The 22,952-nt window shown below is 32.3% G+C and overlaps 1 protein-coding gene across 3 annotated transcripts; it reads left to right on the top strand.

Moving 5' to 3' along the window:
* The first annotated feature begins 15,292 nt into the window (after positions 1-15,292).
* LOC105111149 (probable glycosyltransferase At5g03795) lies at positions 15,293-19,731 on the top strand. 3 transcript variants are annotated; one of them, XM_011006423.1, is made up of 6 exons: positions 15,293-15,450; positions 15,592-15,758; positions 16,570-17,595; positions 17,691-17,821; positions 18,011-18,359; positions 18,749-19,731. In XM_011006423.1, exons 3-6 carry the CDS (start codon positions 16,624-16,626, stop codon positions 19,418-19,420), a joined length of 2,124 nt encoding a protein of 707 aa, XP_011004725.1. In that variant the 5' UTR covers positions 15,293-15,450; positions 15,592-15,758; positions 16,570-16,623; the 3' UTR covers positions 19,421-19,731. The 3 variants fall into 3 exon arrangements, with proteins under 3 accessions (XP_011004725.1, XP_011004724.1, XP_011004726.1); XM_011006422.1 differs by having other exon boundaries at positions 15,293-15,758; XM_011006424.1 differs by lacking the exon at positions 15,592-15,758.
* The last annotated feature ends 3,221 nt before the right edge of the window (positions 19,732-22,952 follow it).

Genomic DNA, 22,952 nt, shown 5'->3' on the forward strand with positions numbered 1-22,952 from the left:
CACCCAAAACTTGACTACTTCCTAAAAATATAGCTATTGAGACTCCTCCTATTAACCTAAGACTGCCTCCCTAATACACTAAATGAATCTTTCTCTCAGCTAGCACTTTACAAAAAATACAAAGAGAGAAAGGAAGAGCATGATCTTGATATAAAACCATGACAAAAATACACTTTTAAGTACTAATCATGATGACTTGAGCAACCTGACATTTCTACACTTTTCTATATTTGTTAAATATATGGGTTGAGTAGAAATGAAGGGAAGAAAGATAATATTTTATAGATGAGAACTTGAATAGGCAATCATACCACCTATATGTAAGCTAACTAGAGTCTCACTCTCTCTCTTTTTATTTATTTATTTACTTTTGAAAAAAAAAACATGTGTGAAAGATAATATTTTATAGATGAGAACTTGAATAGGCAATCATACCACCTATATGTAAGCTAACTAGAGTCTCACTCTCTCTCTTTTTATTTATTTATTTTTAAAAAAACATGTGTATGTATAAGTAGTTGTGATTGTGACTTATATGTTTCCTTGATTTTACGTCCAAGAACGACTTAAATGCCCTCTATGGGTTAGGGATAGGCTTCCCATCCAGTTTTTTTAAAAACTAGCAAACAAGGTCTTATTTAGTCAGATTTCCAAGACTATGTCGAGTATATTCTTTATGGAAATGAGGTCATAAATCATGAGATGCACAATGCACATTTCCATTAGGATATGTCTCAAAAGTCAATAATAGATTATCTAAAGATTCCTTATGTTTTGAAATAGATCCTGACTTTTGATAATTTTCACAAGCTTTGCAGAATGTATGTGAGTCCTTGAACAAAATGGGCCAATAAAATTCATTTTGAAAGATTTTTGCAGCTGTTTTTTTTACAAGAAATAACTCCCACATGCTTTAGAATGACAAAGTTTAATGACACTACTTACTTCATTATCGTGAATGAATCTTTGAAATATTTGATCAGGACAATATTTGAATAAGTAAGAGTCATCCCAATAAAAGTTTTGCATATTGCTCAAAAACTTTCTTTTGTCTTGGGTACTTCAATGAGTTGGCAAATCTACTTAAGCAAGAAAATTGTTATTTTATCATACCAAGGAATTGAACTAAGAGAAAGTAAGAATTCTTTAGGAAAGTAATCATCGATTAGTGTGATGTTGGATGTTAAATCTGTTATCACTCTTGATGAAAGATCTGCATCAACATTTTCGGTGCCTTTTTCATCCGTGATTTCTTTCTGGAATTTGTTGTCACTCTTGATAAAAGATCCATGTCAACATTTTCAGTGTCTTTTTCATCCATGATTTTTTTCTTAAGAATAAATCATTTGCAAACTTCAAATTCATCCAACTCATTTTTATTAAAGTAGATTCAAGTTGATCATAAACTAATTCTTTAATATGATCTACTTCTTATAATTCATTATCATCTCTAGGTTGCTTGCAAATATCGAAAATATTCATCACCAATGTCATGTTTTCAAATGATAACTTCATCACTCCATTCCTACAATTAATCAATGCATTAGAAGTTGTAAGAAACAGACGTCCTAAAATAACAGGAAATGAATTACATACTTCAACAGGTCGTGTGTCTAAGATAATAAAATCCACATGATTAATGTAAAGATTAAACAATGATAACAACAAATGTCAAGGTTAGAGGATCCACTAATGGTATGTTAAATAAGTATAGTATAAACTCTTATTATTCAATTGAAAACCACACACAAATGTTGTTCCAACTAGATTATAAATTGTTAACATGATTACATTAGTTATGTTATTTGATTAATGCTAATACTTGTAAATCTCGTCAGGCATTCATGATTATAACTTATATTAACAACAAATCAAGTTCCTTTCATAGCACAAGTCTAGGTTATATCATACGGTTGGGCTATAAAAGTACCAAGCATTTATTATATCAAGTGTTATACAACATAAATCTAGATTAGTTATTTAACAAGCAAAGTATTAAAGAGTGAATAAGATAACAAATACAACACATGTTAGTATCAAACATTAAGGTCCATGTTGAGTTTACACTATACTTGTTCTTACACCATTAGTGTAACCTTTTCACCTTAATATAATAAACTTAACTAAACATATGAAAGAAAGAAAAATAAATAAATAAAATAAGAACATAAATAAGATAAAAGTTAACTAAGTAAAGGAAAGGAAATGAAAGGCATAAACTTGATATTAATGAAAGCAAAACAGAAACATTACAAAAAATACAAAGAGAGAAAGGAAGAGCATGATCTTGATCTGGAAACCAAGATGCTCAAATGCATGGCAAATGCCTCCTTTTATAGGCCAAAATTGGGAATTATTGATTTGATGACTAATTGATGAGTAGATGGCCAACGCTTGACTTGGTGACAATCCTTATCTTCTTTTATCTGCCCAAAATGTTATTGATAATGTCAGAATTGGAACAACTTAAAAACATAAAAGTTGAAGGAAATTGTCTCAGCTTTCCAGAAAAAAAATAGAAGTTATTTGGACTTCTAGAACTCCAGATATGGGCCAAACACTGAACAGTGTTCGGGCTGTAGGACAGATTCAGACTTCCTCATTGTTGGTATAATTTGCACTTGAAAATAGATTTTTTAAAACCAGACCTCCATATGAAAGTTGTAGGCCTATATCTTACATTTCCATCCATATAACGTAGACCTAAATCCGAGATCTATAGCTCTAGATATAATCTAATTATCGAACAGTGTTCCGGTTTGGACTGCACCAGCATCTCTTTTTCAAGTTTGGTAATCTCTTTGTCCTTTAAATTTCATTTATGTGATAGGCCTTCATTTATAAGATATGCCTACATTTAAAATGAACATTTACCACAAATTAAAGGTATCTTATATTATTAGATATGTTATTATAAAACATGCTTTAGTTAAGGAGTTATTGATACTTCAAATGCAAAATAATAACATAAAACCTTGATAAAAACGTACTTTTAAGTACTAATCACTTGGGTTTGGACTCTAAGAAAGACCTACACCCAAACCTACTTTAGGTCTAGACACAAAACCTAGACCCCTTTGCTCCGGACTCTAAACTCATCCCAACCCTTTTTGGGTCCGAACACGAAAGGACCCAAACCCCTTTAAGTCTGAACTCGAAAAGACCTAAACCCCAAACCTATTTAACCTCATGACACCATAGTTATCAAACCCAACTTGGGCTTTTGACCCGACCAAGGGGCCGATCTTGGGTTTCATGGGTCAACTCGAAAAAATCTTTAAAAAATATATTTAAAGTTTTAATATTTCATATGAAAAAATTACAAAAAAAAATCCATATCAATATAGGCCATACATGCTGTAAATAATGAAGTTTAAAAGAATATTTTAAAAATTCATTTATCCCACAATAAAAAGATATTATGTTATGCTTTTATATTGAAGTATTTAAACCAAAAAAGATTTTCATTCCACATTGAAAAACATAACTTTTTTCTTATGAACATGGAGTATATATACTAAAGAGTTTTAAATTCCATATTGAAAAGATATTATGTTATCCTTTTAAGTTGAAGTATTTAAACCAACAGGTTTTTTTATCCCATATTGAAAAAACATAACTTTTTGCTTGTGAATATAGAGTATATATACAAACGGGCTCCAAATCCCAAATTTAAAAAAAAATAACTTTTTTCTTGGGAATATAGATTATATATATTAAAGGGTTTCAAAACTCACAATAAAAAAAAATAACTTTTTTTTTTTGTAAACATAAAGTATATATACGAAAAGGCTTCAAATCTCATATGAAAAATATAACTTTTTTCTTGAAAACATAGAGTATATATGCTAATGGGTTTTAAATCCTACATTGAAAAAATAAAAACACTTTTATAATATTTATATAATAAAATTTAAAAAGTATTAATAACCAACTAAAAAATATGGGAAAAAAAGGGTATAGAAGAAAAATCACATTTGAAAACTAAAAAAAACAAATTTAGCCTCGCTCGGGTCATGGGTTGACCGGGTTTGACTAAGTCATTGTATTAGCAGGTATTTTGACAAACCTGAATCGGTCCAGCCACCGGGTTAACCGAGTCCTAAGTCAACCAGTCGAGCTGATCTAGGTTTAATAGCTATGCTTGACACGAAAGAACTAAAACCCAACCCTCTTGGGTCAAACTCTAAACCCGCCTAAAACTTTTAATGTAATAACATAAACAAACCCAAACCCAAAAAACCTTGGGTTTGGGCCCACACCCTGACCCCAACTCATATTAGGTCATGACACGGAAGGACCCAAACTCAAACCCTCTTAGGTTTAAACACAAACAAATTCAAACCCCCTTGTGTTTGAACATGGACCCAGCCCCTAACCTTCTTGGGCCTGGACATGGAAGGACCCATACCCAAAACAATTTTGAGTCTAGACTAGGAAGGACCCAAACCTCCTTAGGTCCGGACATGCACCCAGCCCCCAACCTTATTAGGTCTGGCCACGGACACAGCCTCCAACCCTTACTAGGTCTAGACAGCGAAGGCCCTACACCCATTTGGCTCCGGAAACCGACCCTAAACCCAACCCCCTTAGGTCCGAACTCCAAACCTATCCCAAACCCCTTGAGTCCAGACATGGAAGGACCTAGACCCCTTTAGGTCCAAATAAGAAAGGACCCAAACCTATTTTGGGTCCTAACATGAAATGACCTAAACCCAATCCCTTTGGGTTGGACTCTAAACCCCACTCAAACCCTTTTAGGTTTGGACACGGACGGACCCAAACCCAAAAACCCATGGGTCTAAACCCACACCCCAACCCTAACTCATATTGGGTCATGAAATGAAAAGGCCCAAACCCCTTTGGGTCTGGACACTAAGGAACCCAAATCCTCCTAAGTCCGAATATGGACCCATCCCCCAATTTTTTTGGGCTCGGATATTGAACAACCCACACCCAAAACCATTTAGAGTCCGGACTGGGAAGGACCCAAACCCTCTTAGACTCGGACATGCACCTAGCCCCTAAACGTATTGGGTATGGTCGCGGACTCAACCCCTAACTCATATTGGGTCCGGATAGGGAAGGGCCTAAACCTATTTTAAATTTGGAACTGACCCCAAACCTAACCTCCTTGGATCCGGATGCCAACCCTAACCAAAACCCTTTTGGTTCCGGATTTGAAATTACCCACACCTAAACCCACTTGGGTTTGAACATGAACCCAACCCCTAACCCTTTTGGGTTTGGGCATGATTGGACCTAACCTATTGTAGGTTCAAATAGGGAAGAACCCAAACCTAAATCCCTTTGGGTCTGGCCCCAACCCCCAACCCATTTCGGATATGGGCACATAAGGACCTAAACCTTTTTGGGTCACGACACTAACCCAACCCTAACCCTCTTGGGTTAAACACAGACCCACCACCCAATCCCCTTGGGTCAAACACAAACCCACTACCTAACCCTCTTGGGTTTGGCCATAAAAGGAACCAAATCCTAACGGTAAACCCTCAGATATAATTTAGGGTGTTACACCAACTCTTGGGTCTGAACACAACTCCAAACCCGACCCGTTTGGGTCTAGCTAAGGACCTTCACCCTCTTGAGTTCGGACTCGAATGGTCCCAACCCCTTTGGGTCCGGCCACAAATCCAACCCCCTTATTCTAGCGTCCTAACCCAATTATCTTGAGTCTGTCTTATAACCCAATTTCTTAGGATCTTATATTTTTTTATGGAAATAAAAGGCTGCTCCGTAGCAATGCGCGAGCATGCCACCTCGTATTTTTCTATTTGCTACCATAATGGAATAATATTTTTACTCTTCATCAAAATAATCTTTTATTTAATAAAGTTAATGAGGTGTGTTTACTTCGAGTTAGTGAGTGTAAAACACCACACCCTTTAGATGATGGGTGTAATGCCTTCTGGTGATTGAACAAGTGTTGTCTTATTGATTACGCCACCACATCTTCTTCGATTAGGTATGGCGTGTATGGTCTTAAGTGTGAAGGTTTGTTGCCATTTGCCTCTTTTTTTTTTCATTCTTTCTTTCTCTCCTCTAAAAAAAATGTAATCCCTTTTTACTTGCCTTTTCAATTTCAATTCTTAATCTTTTGATTTCTAATTTTTCCTTTTGAATCTTTTAGAGAAGTTTTTTTTTTAATTTAGTCAATCAATTTTGATTTGGCACATTTTCTTACCCATTTAATCATATTGTTTTGATTTCTGATTTTTTTCTGAATTTTTTTGTGAAAGTTTTTTATTTTCATTAAAAAAATATATCAAAGAGTTTTTAGTAGGTTTGTTCAAGGATAATTGGGTTACAGGTTAAGCTTATTTTTTTTACAAGATTATATCAAGTTAATCCTCCCTTAATTTTTATTGAAATCTAACATAGTTTAGACCCCAAATCATGTGGATCACATGTCAAACTATTGAGTCAAGACAAGTTTAAATATGTGATTTATATGGTTATTCCAATCTTATCACTAGGGTTGTATATCTTAAGGGTTAACCCAAGTTTGTTTACCCCTTATTATATAGTTTACATGTTTTCACGGCTTAGGTTTGCTTTAGTTGGTTTTTGTCCTTTTTTTTTTTTTTCAATTACATGCTTTCCAAGATTTTTTTTCTAAGGTTATCATTATTATTATTTTAAAAAAAAAACCCATTTACCATCATTGTCAAAAAAAATTTATCATCTCATTAAAATAAAACCGGCATATTCAACTTCTTCAAGGCAATAATTTGATGCTCATTTTTTCCGGTCATTTTCTTAATTTTTTTATTTTCAATTTAATCCTTCAATCAAATAATTGCTCTCAATCTCTAATTTATTTTTATTTTGATTTTTATTCTTATTCTTTTAATTTATTTTTTTAAATTAGATCTTTTTTGTATAATTGATCTTTTCCTTCAATTTTATCATTCAATATTTGATTTGTTGAGAATTGAACTTTTTTTTTTAATGTATGATGCTTCTATTTTAATGTTCTATATCATGAGTTTTAAAAATTATCTATTATATGCTTAGTAGCCCCGTTCAAATTATGTTGGTTAACTTGAATCAATTTAAATTAATTTTTTTAATTTTATAAGTTATAAAAACTGACTGTTTTTTAATAAAAAAATTAATTGGTTTTGAGTAGGTTTTTCATTACTAATTACCTAGTAACCGTATTATTAGATTTTTATTAAAAAAAAAAACTCTCTTGCGACTTCTGCGGCGTAACGTCCGCTTGTGTTCCCTCCCTGGAGAAGTATAATATTTTGCTTTGGAGGCAGCAACTTTCCCATCCGCGTGGCGGGCAAGGCCATTTGCAAGGGCTGCTAGTGTCTTGAACCTTTATGACTGCCCTTCTGGGATCTGTCCACAAACCCACGTAAAGTATCTCGAGGCACTGTTCTTTTTATTGATGATGTTCTTCGTTTCGCCCTTGCTCAGCGTTGAAAGATTCAAGTCAACGCTCTTGGGTTATTTATGAATAGAAATTAATCTGTTTGATGCGTCGTTGGTACCGAATCTGAACATACTTTCTTGTTTTTTAATCAACATAGAATATATATATATATATATATATATATATATATATATACTTTTTATTGATGATGTTCTTCGTTTCGCCCTTGCCTCAGCGTTGAAAGTTTAAAGTCAACTCTCTAAGTTAAAAGTCAACGCTCTTGGGTTATATATATATATATATATATTTTAAAATTTATATTAAAAAATAATTTTTTTTAGAAATATAGAGTATATATATTAAAGGATTTCAAATCTCATATTGAAAAAATATAATTTTTTTTTATGAACATAGAGTATATATACGAAAAAACTTTATATTTCTTATTAAAAACGTAATTTTTTTCTTGAAAATATAGAGTATATATAATAATGGATTTCAAATCCTACATTGAAAAAATAAAACACTTTTATAATATTTATATTGTTACACTCGAACATCGCAATGACCTTAAAAATTAGTTTGGAAAAAGAACATATTTTTAGTATCCTATCCTTTAATGGGAAATGGTTTGTTTTAAGAAGTCGTCACCTAATATTATAGTTATTAGGAATCTTAACTAGTCAACAGAGATTCTATGATACAAGACTAATTACGCAAAAGGGAAGATATTATCACCCCTTGAATGTCCTGCTTAAGACAAGCTGCATTGCTAATTTTGTTATAAATTGCTAATGTTTTGTTGGTTTACGCTACGATGATTTGTGTAAAATATTCCTGAATCTAGCACTTGTAAATATTCAACTACGAATATTTTTAATTCTGACATTGGTAAATATTATGTAGTTATAAAAAAAATTAAATTAATTTTTTTTTATTTCTAACCCTGACGTTAGTGAATAAATAAATAAAATAAATTTATTTTATTTTATTTTATTTTATTTTTTTGTATGCACATTTTTATTTGTGTGTAATTAAATAAAATATAATTAAAAAAATTTAAATTAATATTTTTATTCGCATCAATGAATAAAAACAAAATATTTATATTTGTATTTTTTAAATTTAAATAAACATATATATTTTTTATATTTTTTGGGTTGGATCCAGCTCAGTTCAATTGGGCTGGGCGCAGCCCGGCCCGGCTAGGCAAAGCAGGCGTGAACTTGTTCACGCGTGCTCGGCACAGTGCGAAGGTAATTAAGTGCTAAATGCACAGAAGATTGAAGACAAAGGAAAAGGAAAGCTTACCTTACCTGAGATTGCTCTGGAGATGAATGAGCGCAAAGGGATGGCCACCGCGTAACGACTACATGATATTCCCTGCTTCTGCGTGTTCTATTCTTCTATGTTTGGTGTATCTGTTTATCTCTGGTCTGCGTTCGTCTCCGGTCTGCAGGATGAAGAAGACGGTTATGTCAACGTTGGTCTTCTGGGTTTTCTGCTTGCGTTTTCTCTGCAAATTTGTGCTTGTTTGGTTCTGTTTTTCTGCTCTGTTTTTTTTTTCTCTATTTTTCTGGGTTTTTTTCCTTCGTTTTCTGGGTTTGTTCTTCTTCGGTTTCTGGGTTTTTTCTATGTTTTTTCCCTCCCCCTACTGTGTTCTTCTTTGTGAATTTATAGGGCTCCTCAGCTTGTCCCAAAACCAGTCCTGCCTTTGGAGGACTGTTATTCCCTCCACGAACGGGATCGTGGGCAGAAGCGTGGTCATGATTTGCTGCCGATTTTCCAACTCCCCTGTTGAACCAGGATGAAGAAGATGAACTGGCTTGTTAACCCAGCAACGGTGTCGTTTCGGCAGAAATGAACTTTTTCATTTTGATCCTGAATTTTGAAACTTTAACAATTGGATCTTAAATAATTAAAAATTTCTTTTAATTTTATCATTGGATTAATTTAAATTAAATCATTAAATTATAGTACTGTTTAGAAAACAGTTTTTAATTCCTAGATTGTTTAATTTGGTTTTTAATTAAATCTTTAATTTTTTATTTTTTTTAAATCATCCTTGAATCCCTAAAATAAACCTGCAATTTCACTATAGTCCTTAGTCTTTAATCTCATGAAATGTTGCCTTTAATCAACCTCTAAATTTGGTATTTCTTTAATCAAACCCTTGATTTCTTTAATTAATTAAATCACATTTTAGTTTCAATTCTTTACTTAAACTTTTGATTTTATTAATTAAACTAACCTAAATTTTAATTAAAGTCTCTCAATTAATAATTATTGATGAATTGACTCTTAAGTTTAATAATTCCATTTTTAAATTTTAAATTTTATGTTGTCAACTCCATTTATTATTTGTTTAAAAAATTGAGTTATGACATGTATAATAAACTTTAAAAAGTGTTAATAAATAACTAAAAAAATATAAAAAAAGGGTGTAGGAAAAAAATCATATTTGAAAACTATAAGAAAAAAATTGAGCCTCACCTGGGTAATGGTCGAATGGGTTTGGCTAGGTCATTGCATTGATAGGTTTTTTGATAAACTCGAATCGGTCTAGTTACTAGGTCGACTAAGTTCTAAGTTGACCCGTAGAGCCGATCTGGGTTTAATAACTATGCCTGACACAGAAGGACCCAAACTCAACCCTCTTGGGTCGGACTTTGAACCCTATTCAAACCCTTTAAGGTCCGGTCCGGACATGGACGGACCCAAACCCAAAAACCCTTGGGTTTGAGCCCACACCCCGACCCCAACTTATATTGGGTCATGACATGGAAGGACCCAAACTCAAACCCCCTTAGATCTAGACACAAAGTGATTCAAACCTTTTTGTGTTTGAACATGAACCCAACCCCTAAATGATATAATCAAAAGATTAATATCTTCTCCTAAGTGCAGGAGTGTCGAAGTAATAAATAACCCAACAAGACCGGAGTCAAACCACAAGGAGGTTGATTGTATAAATTATGAATAACAATAATATAACAACAACAACAAAAAAAAAAAAATAGTAATAGTAATAGTAATAGTAATAATAATAAAGAAAAATAAGAAGAAGAAGTTGATAAGAACTTTGAGATGTATGATTAATGTAAAGATTAAACAATGATAACAACAAATGTCAAGGTTAGAGCATCCACTAATAATATTTCAAACAAATATAGCATAAGCTTTTATTATTCAATTGAAACCACACATAAAGGAGGTTCCAATCGGATTATAACTTGTTAACATGATTACATTAGTTATCTTATTTGAATAATGTTAATACTTGTAAATATTGTCAGACATTCATGATTATAACTTATGTTAATAACAAATTAAGTTCTTTTTATAACACAGGTGTAGGTTACAGTTGAGCTATGAAAGTATCAAGTATTTGTTGTACCAAGTATTATACAACATAAATATAGATTAACCATTTAACAAGCAAAGTATTAAAAGTGAATATGACAACAAATACAAAACATGTTATTATCAAACATTAAAATCCATATTGAGTTTATACTATACTTATTATTATACCATTAGTGTAACCTTTTCACCTTGATATATAAACTTAGCTAAATATAATGAAGAAGAGAAACATAAATAAACAACATAAGAACATAAATAAGATAAAAGTTAACTAAGTAAAGAAAATGAATTAAAAGACATAAACAAGATATTAATGAAAACAAAACTTAAGCATTACAAAAATTTAAATAGAGACATCATGAGCATGATCTTGATCTAGAAACCCAAAATACCTAAATGCATGGCAAATGTCTCCTTTTATAGGCTAAAATTAGAAACTATTGATTTAATGACTAATTGATGAGTAGGTCCTTATCTTTTCTTGTCTGAATAAAACATCATTGATAATGTCAGAATTTGAACCAACCTTATTATGAAAGTTCTAGAAAATTATCTCAGGTTTCCAGGGAAAAACAATTAAGATCATTTGGACTTCTAGAACTCAAGATATGTGCTAAACACTGAACAATGTCTGGGCTGCAGGACAGATTCGGACTTCTTCGTTGTTGCTATAATTTGGACTTGAAAACGGCTTGATTAATACTAGACCTCTACATGAAAGTTGTAGGCCTATGTCTTACCTTTCCATCCATATAAAGTAGATCTAAATCCAAGATCTACAACTCCAGATATGATTTAATTACCGAATAGTGTTCTAATTTGGACTGCACCAATATCCTTTTTTTAAGTTTGATCATCTCTTTGTCCTTTCAATTTCATTACTTCATCTCATCAATCAATTCTTTCATTTATGTGATAGGTTTGCATTTAAGATGAATATTTACCACAAATTAAAGGTATCTTATATTATTAGATATGTTATTATAAAATATTATAAAAAATATTTTAGTTAAGAAGTTATTGATACTTTAAGTGCAAAATGATAATATAAAACTTTAATAAAAATATACTTTGAAGTACTAATCACTAACCTTCTTGGGCCCAGACATGGAAGGGGACCCATACCCAAAAAAGTTTGGGTCTGAACTGGGAAGGACCCAAACCTTCTTAGGTTTGGACATGCACCTAGCCCCCAACTTTATTAGGTCTGGCCATAGATGCAGCCTCCAACCTATATTGGGTCTAGAGAGTGAAAGGCCTAACCTATTTTGGATCTAGAAACTGACCCCAAACCCAACCCCTATAGGTTTGAACTCCGAACCTATCCTAAATCCCTTGGGTTAAGACACGGAAGGATCCAAACTTAAACCTTATTATGTCTAGACAAGAAATGACCCGTACCCAAACCTATTTTAGGTCTTAACATGAAAGGACCTAAACCCAATCCTTTTGGGTTGAACTCTGAACCCCACTCAAATTCCTTTAGGTCCAGACACGGACAGACCCAAACCTAAAAACCCTTGGGTCCGCACCCATACCCCAACCCTAACTCATATTGGGTCGCGACACAGAAAGGCCTAAACCCTAACCTATTTTAGGTCCAGGCACGGAAGGGCCTCAACCCTCTTAGGTCATGACACTAACCCAACCCTAACCCTTTTGGGTCAAACACGGACCCACCACCTAACCCTCTTGGGTCTAGCCATGGAAAAGGAACCAAACCCGAACTGTAAACCCCTAGTTATAATTTTAGGTGTTACACCAACCCTTTAGGTTCGAACACAACTTCAATCTTAACCCTTTTGGGTTTAGCCAAGGACACTCACCCTCTTGAGTTCGGACTTGAATGGTCCTAACCCCTTTGGGTTCAACCACGAATCCAACCCCCTTATTCTAGTATTTTAACTCAATTTTCTTAAGTTAGCTTTATAACCAAATTCCTTAGGATCTTATTTTTTTATATATATATTTTTATAGAAATAAAAGGCTGCTCGTAGCAATGCGTAAGTATGCTGCCTCGTATTTTTATATTTGCTACCATAATGGAATAATACCTTTACTCTTCATCAAAATAATGTGTTATTTAATATAGTTAGTGAGGCATGTTTACTATGAGTCAGTGAGTATGAGGCACCGCACCTTTTAGATGACGGGTGCAGTGCCTCCTGGTGACCAGACAAGTGTTGTTTTATTGAATGGGCCACCATATCTTCTTCGATTAGGTATTGCATGTGTGATCATAAGTGTGGTAGTTTGTTGTTGGTTGGCTCTTTTTTTTCATTCTTTTTTTCTCTCCTCCTAAAAAATGTAATCCCTTTTTACTTGCCTTTTCAATTCCAATTTCAATTTTTAATCTTTTGATTTCTAATTTTTCTTTTTGAATCTTTTATAGATTTTTTTTTAATTTAGTCTTTTAATTTTAATTTGGCACATTTTCTTACCCATTCAATCATATTAAGTTAATCCTCTCTCAATTTTTATTGCTAACCTGGTTTAGACCCTAAATCATCTAGGTCACATATCAAACTATTGAGCTGGGATAAGTTTTAAATATGTGATCTATATAGTTATTCTAATTTTATTACTAGGGTAATATATTTTGAGGGTTAACCCAAGTTTGCTTACCTCTTATTACGCAATTTACATGTTTATCATGAAGCCTTGGGTTTGCATTAGTCGATTTTTGTCATCTTTTTTTCTTCAATTACATGCTTTTTAAGATTTTTTTTCCAAGATTATCATCATTATTGTTATTAAAAAAACCCATTTACAATCATTTTTTTAATCATTTCATCAAAATAAAACTTACGCATTTAACTCCTTCAAGGCTATAATTTGGTGCTTATTTTTTTGGTCATTTTCTTAATTTTTTTCTATTTTCAATTTAATCCTTCAATCAAATAATTGTTCTCAACCTTTAATTTATTTTAATTTTAATTTTCACTTTTATTCTTGTAATTATTTTAAAAAAATTAGATCATTTTTATATAATTGATCTTTTCTTTCAATTTCATCATTTAATATTTGATTTGTTGAGAATTGAATTTTTTTTTTTGGTATGATGTTTCTATTCTAATGCTCTATATCATGAGTTTTAAAAATTATCTATTATATGCTCAGTAGCTCCGTTCAAATTATGTTGGTTAACTTGAATCAATTTAAATTAATTTTTTTAATTTTATAAGTTATAAAAACTGACTGTTTTTTAATAAAAAAATTAATTGGTTTTGAGTAGGTTTTTCATTACTAATTACCTAGTAACCGTATTATTAGATTTTTATTAAAAAAAAAAACTCTCTTGCGACTTCTGCGGCGTAACGTCCGTTTGTGTTCCCTCCCTGGAGAAGTATAATATTTTGCTTTGGAGGCAGCAACTTTCCCATCAGCGTGGCGGGCAAGGCCATTTGCAAGGGCTGCTAATGTCTTGAACCTTTATGACTGCCCTTCTGGGATCTGTCCACAAACCCACGTAAAGTATCTCGTGGCACTGTTCTTTTTATTGATGATGTTCTTCGTTTCGCCCTTGCCTCAGCGTTGAAAGATTCAAAGTCAACGCTCTTGGGTTATTTATGAATAGAAATTAATCTGTTTAATGCGTTGTTGGTACCGAATCTCAATTTAATTCAAGAGCACTCTTCGTGGGCCTTTATTTTTATATAAAAGTCTTTATTCTCCTAAAATTAAACAATTAAGGTAGTTCTTATCACAAGGGTTTTCTCTTAATTAAAACCATAAAGGATGAAGTAGAATATTTTGCTTTTGTTTAGATTTATAATTATTATTTTCAGGCCAATATTTTATTTTATATACCAATAAAACTGTTCTCTTTCTTTAGTAGATTGTGTTTTTTAAAATATTTTTATTTAAAAATATATCAAAATAATTTTTTTAATTTTAAGAAGTTATTTTGAATACTAATTAATATTTGTTTAAAGTATTTTTTTTAAAATCTTTTTATATTGCTATATAATCAATGATTTGGTAAATCCTAAAAGTTAAAAAGAAAAAAAGGTCTATTTCCTTAACTATTAAAAGATTTGTTTTTCTCTTACTTTATTTGTAAATTTTTAATTGAGCAAGTATAATTTTTTAGATAGTTTTTAAAAATTACAATTATTCAATTATTCAAAGCTGATGTTCATTCATGTAATGTGATAATAGTAGGTATTATTTTTTAAAATATTTTTTTTTGTTTGTAAATACTTTAAAATAATAATTTTGATTATTTTTTAAATTTTATTTTTAATATTGGTAAATTAAAAAAATTAAAATATAAAAAAGTGATTTAAAATAAAAAATTAGTTTTTTTTTTAAAACGCTTACCCAACCGCATTGCAAACACTCACTAAATGAAACTGTAAGTATACAAAAACAGTTTAATCATAAAACCGATCAATCTTTAAAGAGTTAATTATAAAAAAGCATTTTAAAAAATAAATACAACTAATAAAAGAAAAAGAAAAAGAAAACAAAGCCTTGATGGCTATTGAAACGTCCCCATCCTAAAAAAACAAAAATTCTGACATAATCCACTGATTTGCTGAAACGTCCCCACACACGTAAACCAGCAGCGTGCCGAAACGCGCGTGGAGTACTGCAAAAGCTGAAATAACAAATGAATCTTTCGTTTGGCAAAGATGCGACTATTCTAAAGAAGTCGAGGAAGACGAAGAAGCAGGGTGAGTTAACACACAAATGAAAGAACTTCACTTTCACTTTCTATTCTAATCTTATTTTAATTAGCGGTAATTAAGTTTCACTAATCTAACCTTAATTATTACTGTTTGGTGGCTAAACACGAAAAAAATATTAATTAAAAGGACTATAAGAACTTGGGATCTGGTTCGTTGTTTTAACAACTGGCGCTGTTGACCCTTCAACAAAAGGGCACTCCTCCTTTCCTTTGCTGCGTCTTCTTTCCCTTTTTATGTAGAGAGCTAGCGTGTATTACTGAAAAAAAGCAACCACACCTCTGCCCCTGTCTCTGGTAATTTTCTGGGACTTTGATTTGTTTCTTTTGGCTGTTATGGCAGAAATTTTTATGTGGGGTTTGTGTGAATATGGTGTCGGTTGCTTCTTGTTGGCAAAGAAAGAGATTTGTCTGGTCGTGATTGGCGTTTAAATTGATTTCTTTTGAGTATATTGCATGTTGGTTTTGGAAATTATGATGTTTCATTCGGGAATTCTTCTTTCTTTCTTAGTGGGATCTGTGTGAAATTAGAGAGTGTTGGTTCATGCTTGTTTGGAAAGTAAGTAGAAGTTAATCATTATTTTATGATTTTATCTCTGTTTCTTTATTGTAGGGTTTTGTTTTTTCTTCTTTTTTCCTGCAAGTGGGAATTCCTTCTTTTTGTATATTTTATAACTTCTTGTTTTGTTTGTCTGTACAGCGTTTGTCTTTTGTAAAATGCCTTCAATCATTTTAATTCTGTTGTTTCTCAAGAACATTCATTGCGTTGAGTGTAAAGACTATACATTTTTTATTTTTATTTTTCATTAATGTTTTAATTTTTGAGCCTCCGCTCAATGTTGATAAACCTGTACTGTGAACTGCTTGCTGCTTCAGTGTATAGATCGAAGAATTTATTCCAGTTGATCTGCTTTTTTCGTTGTTCAATAACATAGTTGAACTATCTTCAATTTCTGTTAACAATGCAGCTGCATTTCAATCACGTTTTCTACAATAGATTTGATTACTGGTTTTATTTAAAGAGTTAGTGCTTTGGTTATTAAGTTCATCTATGTTTATGAAATGTACTTCATCTTTATTTAAGTGAAGGATTGGAAATGATGCGCAGGGATGATATTGAGTATTGAAAGTCAGCTAGCGTGTTTAATCGAGTTGTTTTCCGATGGGCCAAGAATTTCGATATCCATGTCCAATAGAAATTGGGAAATTGCTATGGTTTATAGGAGTGATAGTAGCTGTGGTGTTAACATTCCAACATTTTGAATTGCCATATGGAAACATCATATCATCTTTGTCTTCTGCTCAAAAGGATCTAGGAGCAGGAAATAGTAGCTTCTTACCTCATGGTGCCTCTCCAACACATGAAATGCTTAGCAATATGACTCAATCAAATGGTTTGAACTACACTGCTGGTGGTCAAGAGACTGGTGATAATCATGGAACTGAAACCCCAGCAAATGTGAATAATGGTGTTGTATCAGAAGGAAGCAGAGGCATGAATGAGTCTTCTCTGGTGGACAGCCGGGGAGAGGAGTCTTCACTGGATGAGTTGGTAGATACAAATACAAATTCCACACTCCATGTAAATAATGATGTTGGATCAGAAGGATTCAAAAGCTTGAACAAGTCCTCGGGAATAGACAACCATGGAAGGGAATCTTCACCTGAGCAGTTGCTAGATCAAAATGAAAATTCCACACTGGAACTCAACCGTTCTGGTAATGGATCTGCTTCAATAGAAACTGACAGAAGCCTTTCTCGAGAAAACATCACATCCACATCAGAAAATATAGGAACCTCACAAGCTGGAATTACACCCATTGCGCCAGCATTACCACCAGTGGATTCCCCATCTAATATATCAATCCCAAGGAATGCAGAGCCTAGCACTATAGCTCCTGTTGTTCCTGTTGAGTCGAATACATCTAAGATGGATAAAGATGCATCACCTGGTTTAGAAAATGATGGGAAAGCAGGGGAGCAGTTGAATAATTCTACTTCATTGCAGAATAATACTTCTGTGACTTCTGTTCGTGAGGTGAAGAAAGAACCTCATACACCTTCCCCGGCAGTGATTTCAATTTCTGAGATGAACAATTTGCAGCTTCAAAGCTGGTCTTCTCCTATTTCAAGAGTATGTATAAAATTCTGCTCTGAATTATGCAAGGGATTAATTTTTATGAGTTAGTTGCATAAACTTTTCTCTTCTTGCTGCCAATTTGTTTGTAGAGACCACGATGGCCTTCAGCAGTAGACCAAGAGCTGCTAAATGCAAAATCACAGATTCAGAAGGCACCTCTTGTGGAGAGTGATTCCATGCTTTATGCTCCTCTGTATCGGAATATCTCCATGTTCAAAAAGTAAGCTCATTAAAATTGAAGGCCTCCCTTCTGCTTTAAGTTTGCATGCACACCTAATTTGTTCTATTTTTAAAGATGCACACTTTTCATGCTAGCAGTTTGCCCATGAACATAGCAATTAGTGTAGCTTAAGCAAAAACATTGAAGCAAAGAGGATTAGATAGTAAAATTTTGCAACGTTTATTGCAGGAGCTATGAATTAATGGAGGACATCCTGAAAGTATATATCTACAAGGAAGGAGAAAGGCCTATATTACATCAGGCCCCGCTCAAGGGTATATATGCTTCCGAGGGATGGTTCATGAAACTGCTAGAGGCTAACAAAAAATTTGTTACAAAAGACCCCAAAAAATCCCACCTGTTTTACTTACCTTTCAGTTCTCGAAACTTGGAGGTAAATTTGTATGTTCCTAATTCACACAGTCATAAGAACCTCGTACAATATTTGAAGAACTACTTGGATATGATCTCGGCAAAATATCCTTTTTGGAACAGAACTCGAGGTGCTGATCATTTTCTTGTTGCTTGTCATGACTGGGTAGGCTCTTCATGCTTCCTTAAGATTTACAATTTTCCATTTGAACGAATCTTAAAGCTTTTTGAGTCATGCAGCATTTAAAGTAATGCCATCTCCTTTTATGTAATATCTAGTAATCTTTTTTGGTTTCTTAAAGTATTATCATTTGTGAAAACTATTTGTTGCATGTCATGGTTCACTTAAGATTATTGGTTGATGACCAGTACAATTTTCTTTCTTGGACTTTTTTCCTATTACTTCTCGAGTTTACGATATTGTAGTGTATTTTAATCCTAAAGGCTGGATACGTGTAAGTTGAAAATCCGCACATAGCCAACTGAAATGATTTTCAGTTTTTTGTACATCCTAATTACATCAATTCTGTTGCCTAATAACCATGTTTTTCTCAGGCGCCATCTGAAACAAGACAGCATATGGCCAATTGCATTAGAGCCCTCTGCAATTCTGATGCTAAAGGTGGTTTTGTTTTTGGCAAAGATGCAGCTCTCCCTGAGACAACCGTGCGAACACCTCAGAACCTTCTAAGAGATCTTGGAGGCAAACCTGCTTCCCAGAGATCAATCTTGGCTTTCTTTGCAGGTCGCATGCATGGCTATCTACGGCCAATTCTGTTACAGCACTGGGGAAATAAAGATCCCGATGTGAAAGTATTTGGTAAATTGCCTAAGGTCAAGGGCCGAGGCAAAATGAACTACCCACAGTACATGAAGAGCAGCAAGTACTGTATCTGTGCAAAAGGTTTCGAAGTCAATAGTCCACGAGTTGTGGAGGCCATTTTCTATGAATGTGTTCCCGTGATCATATCTGACAATTTCGTGCCTCCATTTTTTGAGGTTTTGAATTGGGAATCCTTTGCTGTTTTTGTTCTGGAGAAGGACATTCCGAACTTGAAGAATATACTCCTTTCAATCCCGGAGAACAAATATCGTGAGATGCAGATGAGGGTCAAAAAGGTACAACAGCATTTTCTTTGGCATGCTAGACCTGTGAAATACGATATATTTCATATGATTCTCCACTCTGTCTGGTACAACAGAGTTTTCCAAGTGCACCCAAGATAACCCAAAAAAAAAAAAAAAAATTGCTGATATAGATGTTCGTTTCATTGAAGGTAGCCTGAAAGAACCCCCTTGTGGGGAAATGAAAACACAGAACAGGTTACATGAACAGGTGGAAATAGATGAATTTTGATCTTACATAGTTATTACATTTGTATTTTTCTGTAGATAGAATTTGGCAAAATAAAGTTACTACGCTGTATACGCCTCTCCTTTCCCTTTGTTGTAAATGGGTCTTCATATTCACTCACCTGAACATGTATTTGATCTTGTTGAAATTTACGGATGATATCACAATCTGAGTCTTCGCCTCAGCGTGCTGTGTTCCACTTTTGAAACTTTTATTTCTAGCAATGCCTGTCTAAAACATGAAAAGGGAAAGGATATTTATTTTCCTGTTATCTATCAGTAAATGAAATTTATCAGTAAATGAAATTCCTCAGTGGCAGCATAATAATAAATAAAATAAAAAACCCTCGGCAAAGCTAATCACAGATGTAAATAAACTAGGAAATGATATTTATAATTAACTCGTCACATGTAAATGGTTAATGACGGTAGCAATAGCAATCTGTTGGCATGAGTAATTGATAAATCATACTTCAAACTTGATAGCAACTTATAATTACTATGGGCATTATAGATAACATTATAATTAATTATGGACAAGCATTGGTTTAATCTATCGGTTTCAGCCTTATCGGTATATTCAGGGATAACAAATATTTCAAACATCTTCTAGGTTATTTTATATTATATTATATTATATACAAGGCTAAATGGTGTGATGTTTTTACTATACAAGAATTACTATTTATTCTTTTATATTTTATTGTAGATTATAATAGTGTAAATTTTACAAAATTTTAATTTGATTTTCAAACTTTATTTTAGCATCATGGAACCCAAATTAAAGCCTAATTGAATGCTTTTTTTGGTGGGTGGGGGTTGAATTGAAAAATAAAGGACTAAAGTGCAAAACAAAGGTAACATGGATGACGTGTTCAGATTTATTTGTGAAGTATATTTTTATCTTCTGTATGTTTTTGCTATAAAATGACTGATCTTTTGCATTTTTTTAAAATTTTTATTTTGATATTAAACTTTATTCTCATTATTTTTCTATTCTTGGTGGGTGAGATGAGAGAGAGAGAAAATGACTGAAATCTGGTTTAAAAAGAAAATGTCATTTTTTCAATTATGATCACCAAAATATTAGCCTTTTGTTTTAAATTATTCTATTTGAAAGGAGAGTTTGATTTGGATGTTTTTTATTTTTTATTTTACCTTGAAAGTGTATAAAAAAACTAGATATGAGATCAAGAAATTGGTTTCCAGGTTGATTTTGGGAAGAAATTGGTTTTCTTTTGAAGGTTAAGGATTGATTTAAAAAGGTTATTAGGGTTCTTTCTACGTGTTTTGGGTTGAAAATAAGTTTTTTTTTTTATAAGTTTGAAGATATTTGACATGTATTTGTTTGGATATTTTTTTTGGAGTGAGGCTTATAAATAGGTTTATGGAGACATATTATGACACACTTCAAAGTTTTGAAGCGATTTCTTCAGTATATGAATGGTACTATTGATTTTGACTTATTCTATGATTCTTCTAATAGCTTTGAACTTGTGGGTTATAGTGATAGTAATTGTGCTATAGATATAGATGATAGAAAAAGCACTGCGAGTTTTATTTTTTATATGGAAAACACAATATTCACATGGAGTTCAAAAAAGCAATCTATAGTCACTTTGTCAACATTGAATGCTGAATATATAGTGACTACATTATGTGTTTTTCATTTCATATGGTTAAGGAGATTATTGAATAAATTGTGAATGCTATAAGATAAGTCTACTAAAATAAATATGGACAACTCATAAGTCATTGCATTAACAAATAATCTAGTATTCATGATAAAAGTAAACATATTGACACAAGATTTCATTACTTATGAGATTGAATTGCAAATAAAAAAGTTGAAGTTAAGTATGTAAAGACACAAGACCAAATCGCAAATATATTTACAAAGCCACTCAAATATGATTTTTTTTATTATCAAAATGACAGATGTTTTGGGAGTTATAAACAAATCAAGTTTAAAAAGGGATGTTGAAAGTAAATCGGGTTTTAAATTTAGAAAAATTCAGAAATAGTTGACTAGTTTAGTTGATAGAATACAATTCATGTTTAGATGAGAATTTCCTTCTATTACTTTAATTCCTTCATTGCATAAGACTTTATGGTTATGAAAGGCTTGTAATTCAGCATTATTAATAAGTACAAAAGAGAAAGAATAACTAAGAGTTCTTGACCCTGCATTGCTATGTTGATTTTATACCACACCTGCTTTACTTCCAACACATGAAAAGAAGCAAGATGTGCATTTGTTCAAGAGGTCACAAAGTAAACAACCCTACGAATCATGGAAGCTATATTCTATAAGTGTGTTCACTATTAGAAATTTGGCAAACATAAATGTAAACACCAATTAAAATATTTTATCGGTATATACCGAGAGAATTATAATGGGAAACGAAGGAATAAAAAAGCTAGAAAAGTATGATGACACATAACATTTACCGACAACTTTACTAATAGAATTAACTCGATAAAAAGTTTATCTTTAAATATACCAACATAAACAATCTATTGTTATATACCGATATAATTATGAATGATATTACAATGAGATTAAGAAAGAAAAATCATACGGTGATGTGACACTTTTTACCGATACAATGACCAATAGAATGCCTAATGGAATAATTCTGTTGGTAAATCCATTAATAATATTTAATTTATGACCTGATGATCGACCCTCCTCTACCTTCCCCCCTTTCTCCTTCTTTCTTATCATTTTTTTCTGGAATAAACAACCACCCCTCCCTAGTCAATCTCAACACAATTCAACTTCCCACAACAAATTCGACCACCACAACACTTGGTTTGTTAGCATCCATGCTTTAATTCAAATTTTATTGAGGATTCTCCATCTTAAGTAAGCAAATCTACTATTTCTTTTATTTGAACACAATTTTAAAATGTTAACTTTTTTGCATATTTTTATAGTATATGTATTTTGTTTAGGTATTTACTTGTTTTATAATTTTTTTTCTAATACAATTTTGTTGCATGGATTTATGATTTATACATGTTATGGTTTGTTTTAGATTTTGTAAAATTGTATTTGTTTGTAAATTGATGAAACTTATGTCAAATTTTTCACTTTGGTGTTTTATGATAAAAATAAATAATTGCTTATTTAACATATTCATTTTATTTTTTTTAATTTTATTGTCAAGTTGTAATTTTCAGTAAATGTGTAGAAATTTAAGTTTATGTAGATATATAATTGATAATGAATTAAAAGAACTATTGAAATAAATTGAATAAAATTGAGTTAAACCAATAATTTTGCATAAGTTAATATAGCTAAGTAATATATATTGTCATCATTATTTAAATAGGTTTGATATAAGTAATGGATAATTGTTCATGGATGTATCGAGATTTATCCCAAGGGTTGCAAATGATT

This window comes from Populus euphratica, unplaced genomic scaffold (assembly GCF_000495115.2).
Source record: "Populus euphratica unplaced genomic scaffold, PopEup_1.0 scaffold279.1, whole genome shotgun sequence".
NCBI lineage: Eukaryota > Viridiplantae > Streptophyta > Magnoliopsida > Malpighiales > Salicaceae > Populus > Populus euphratica.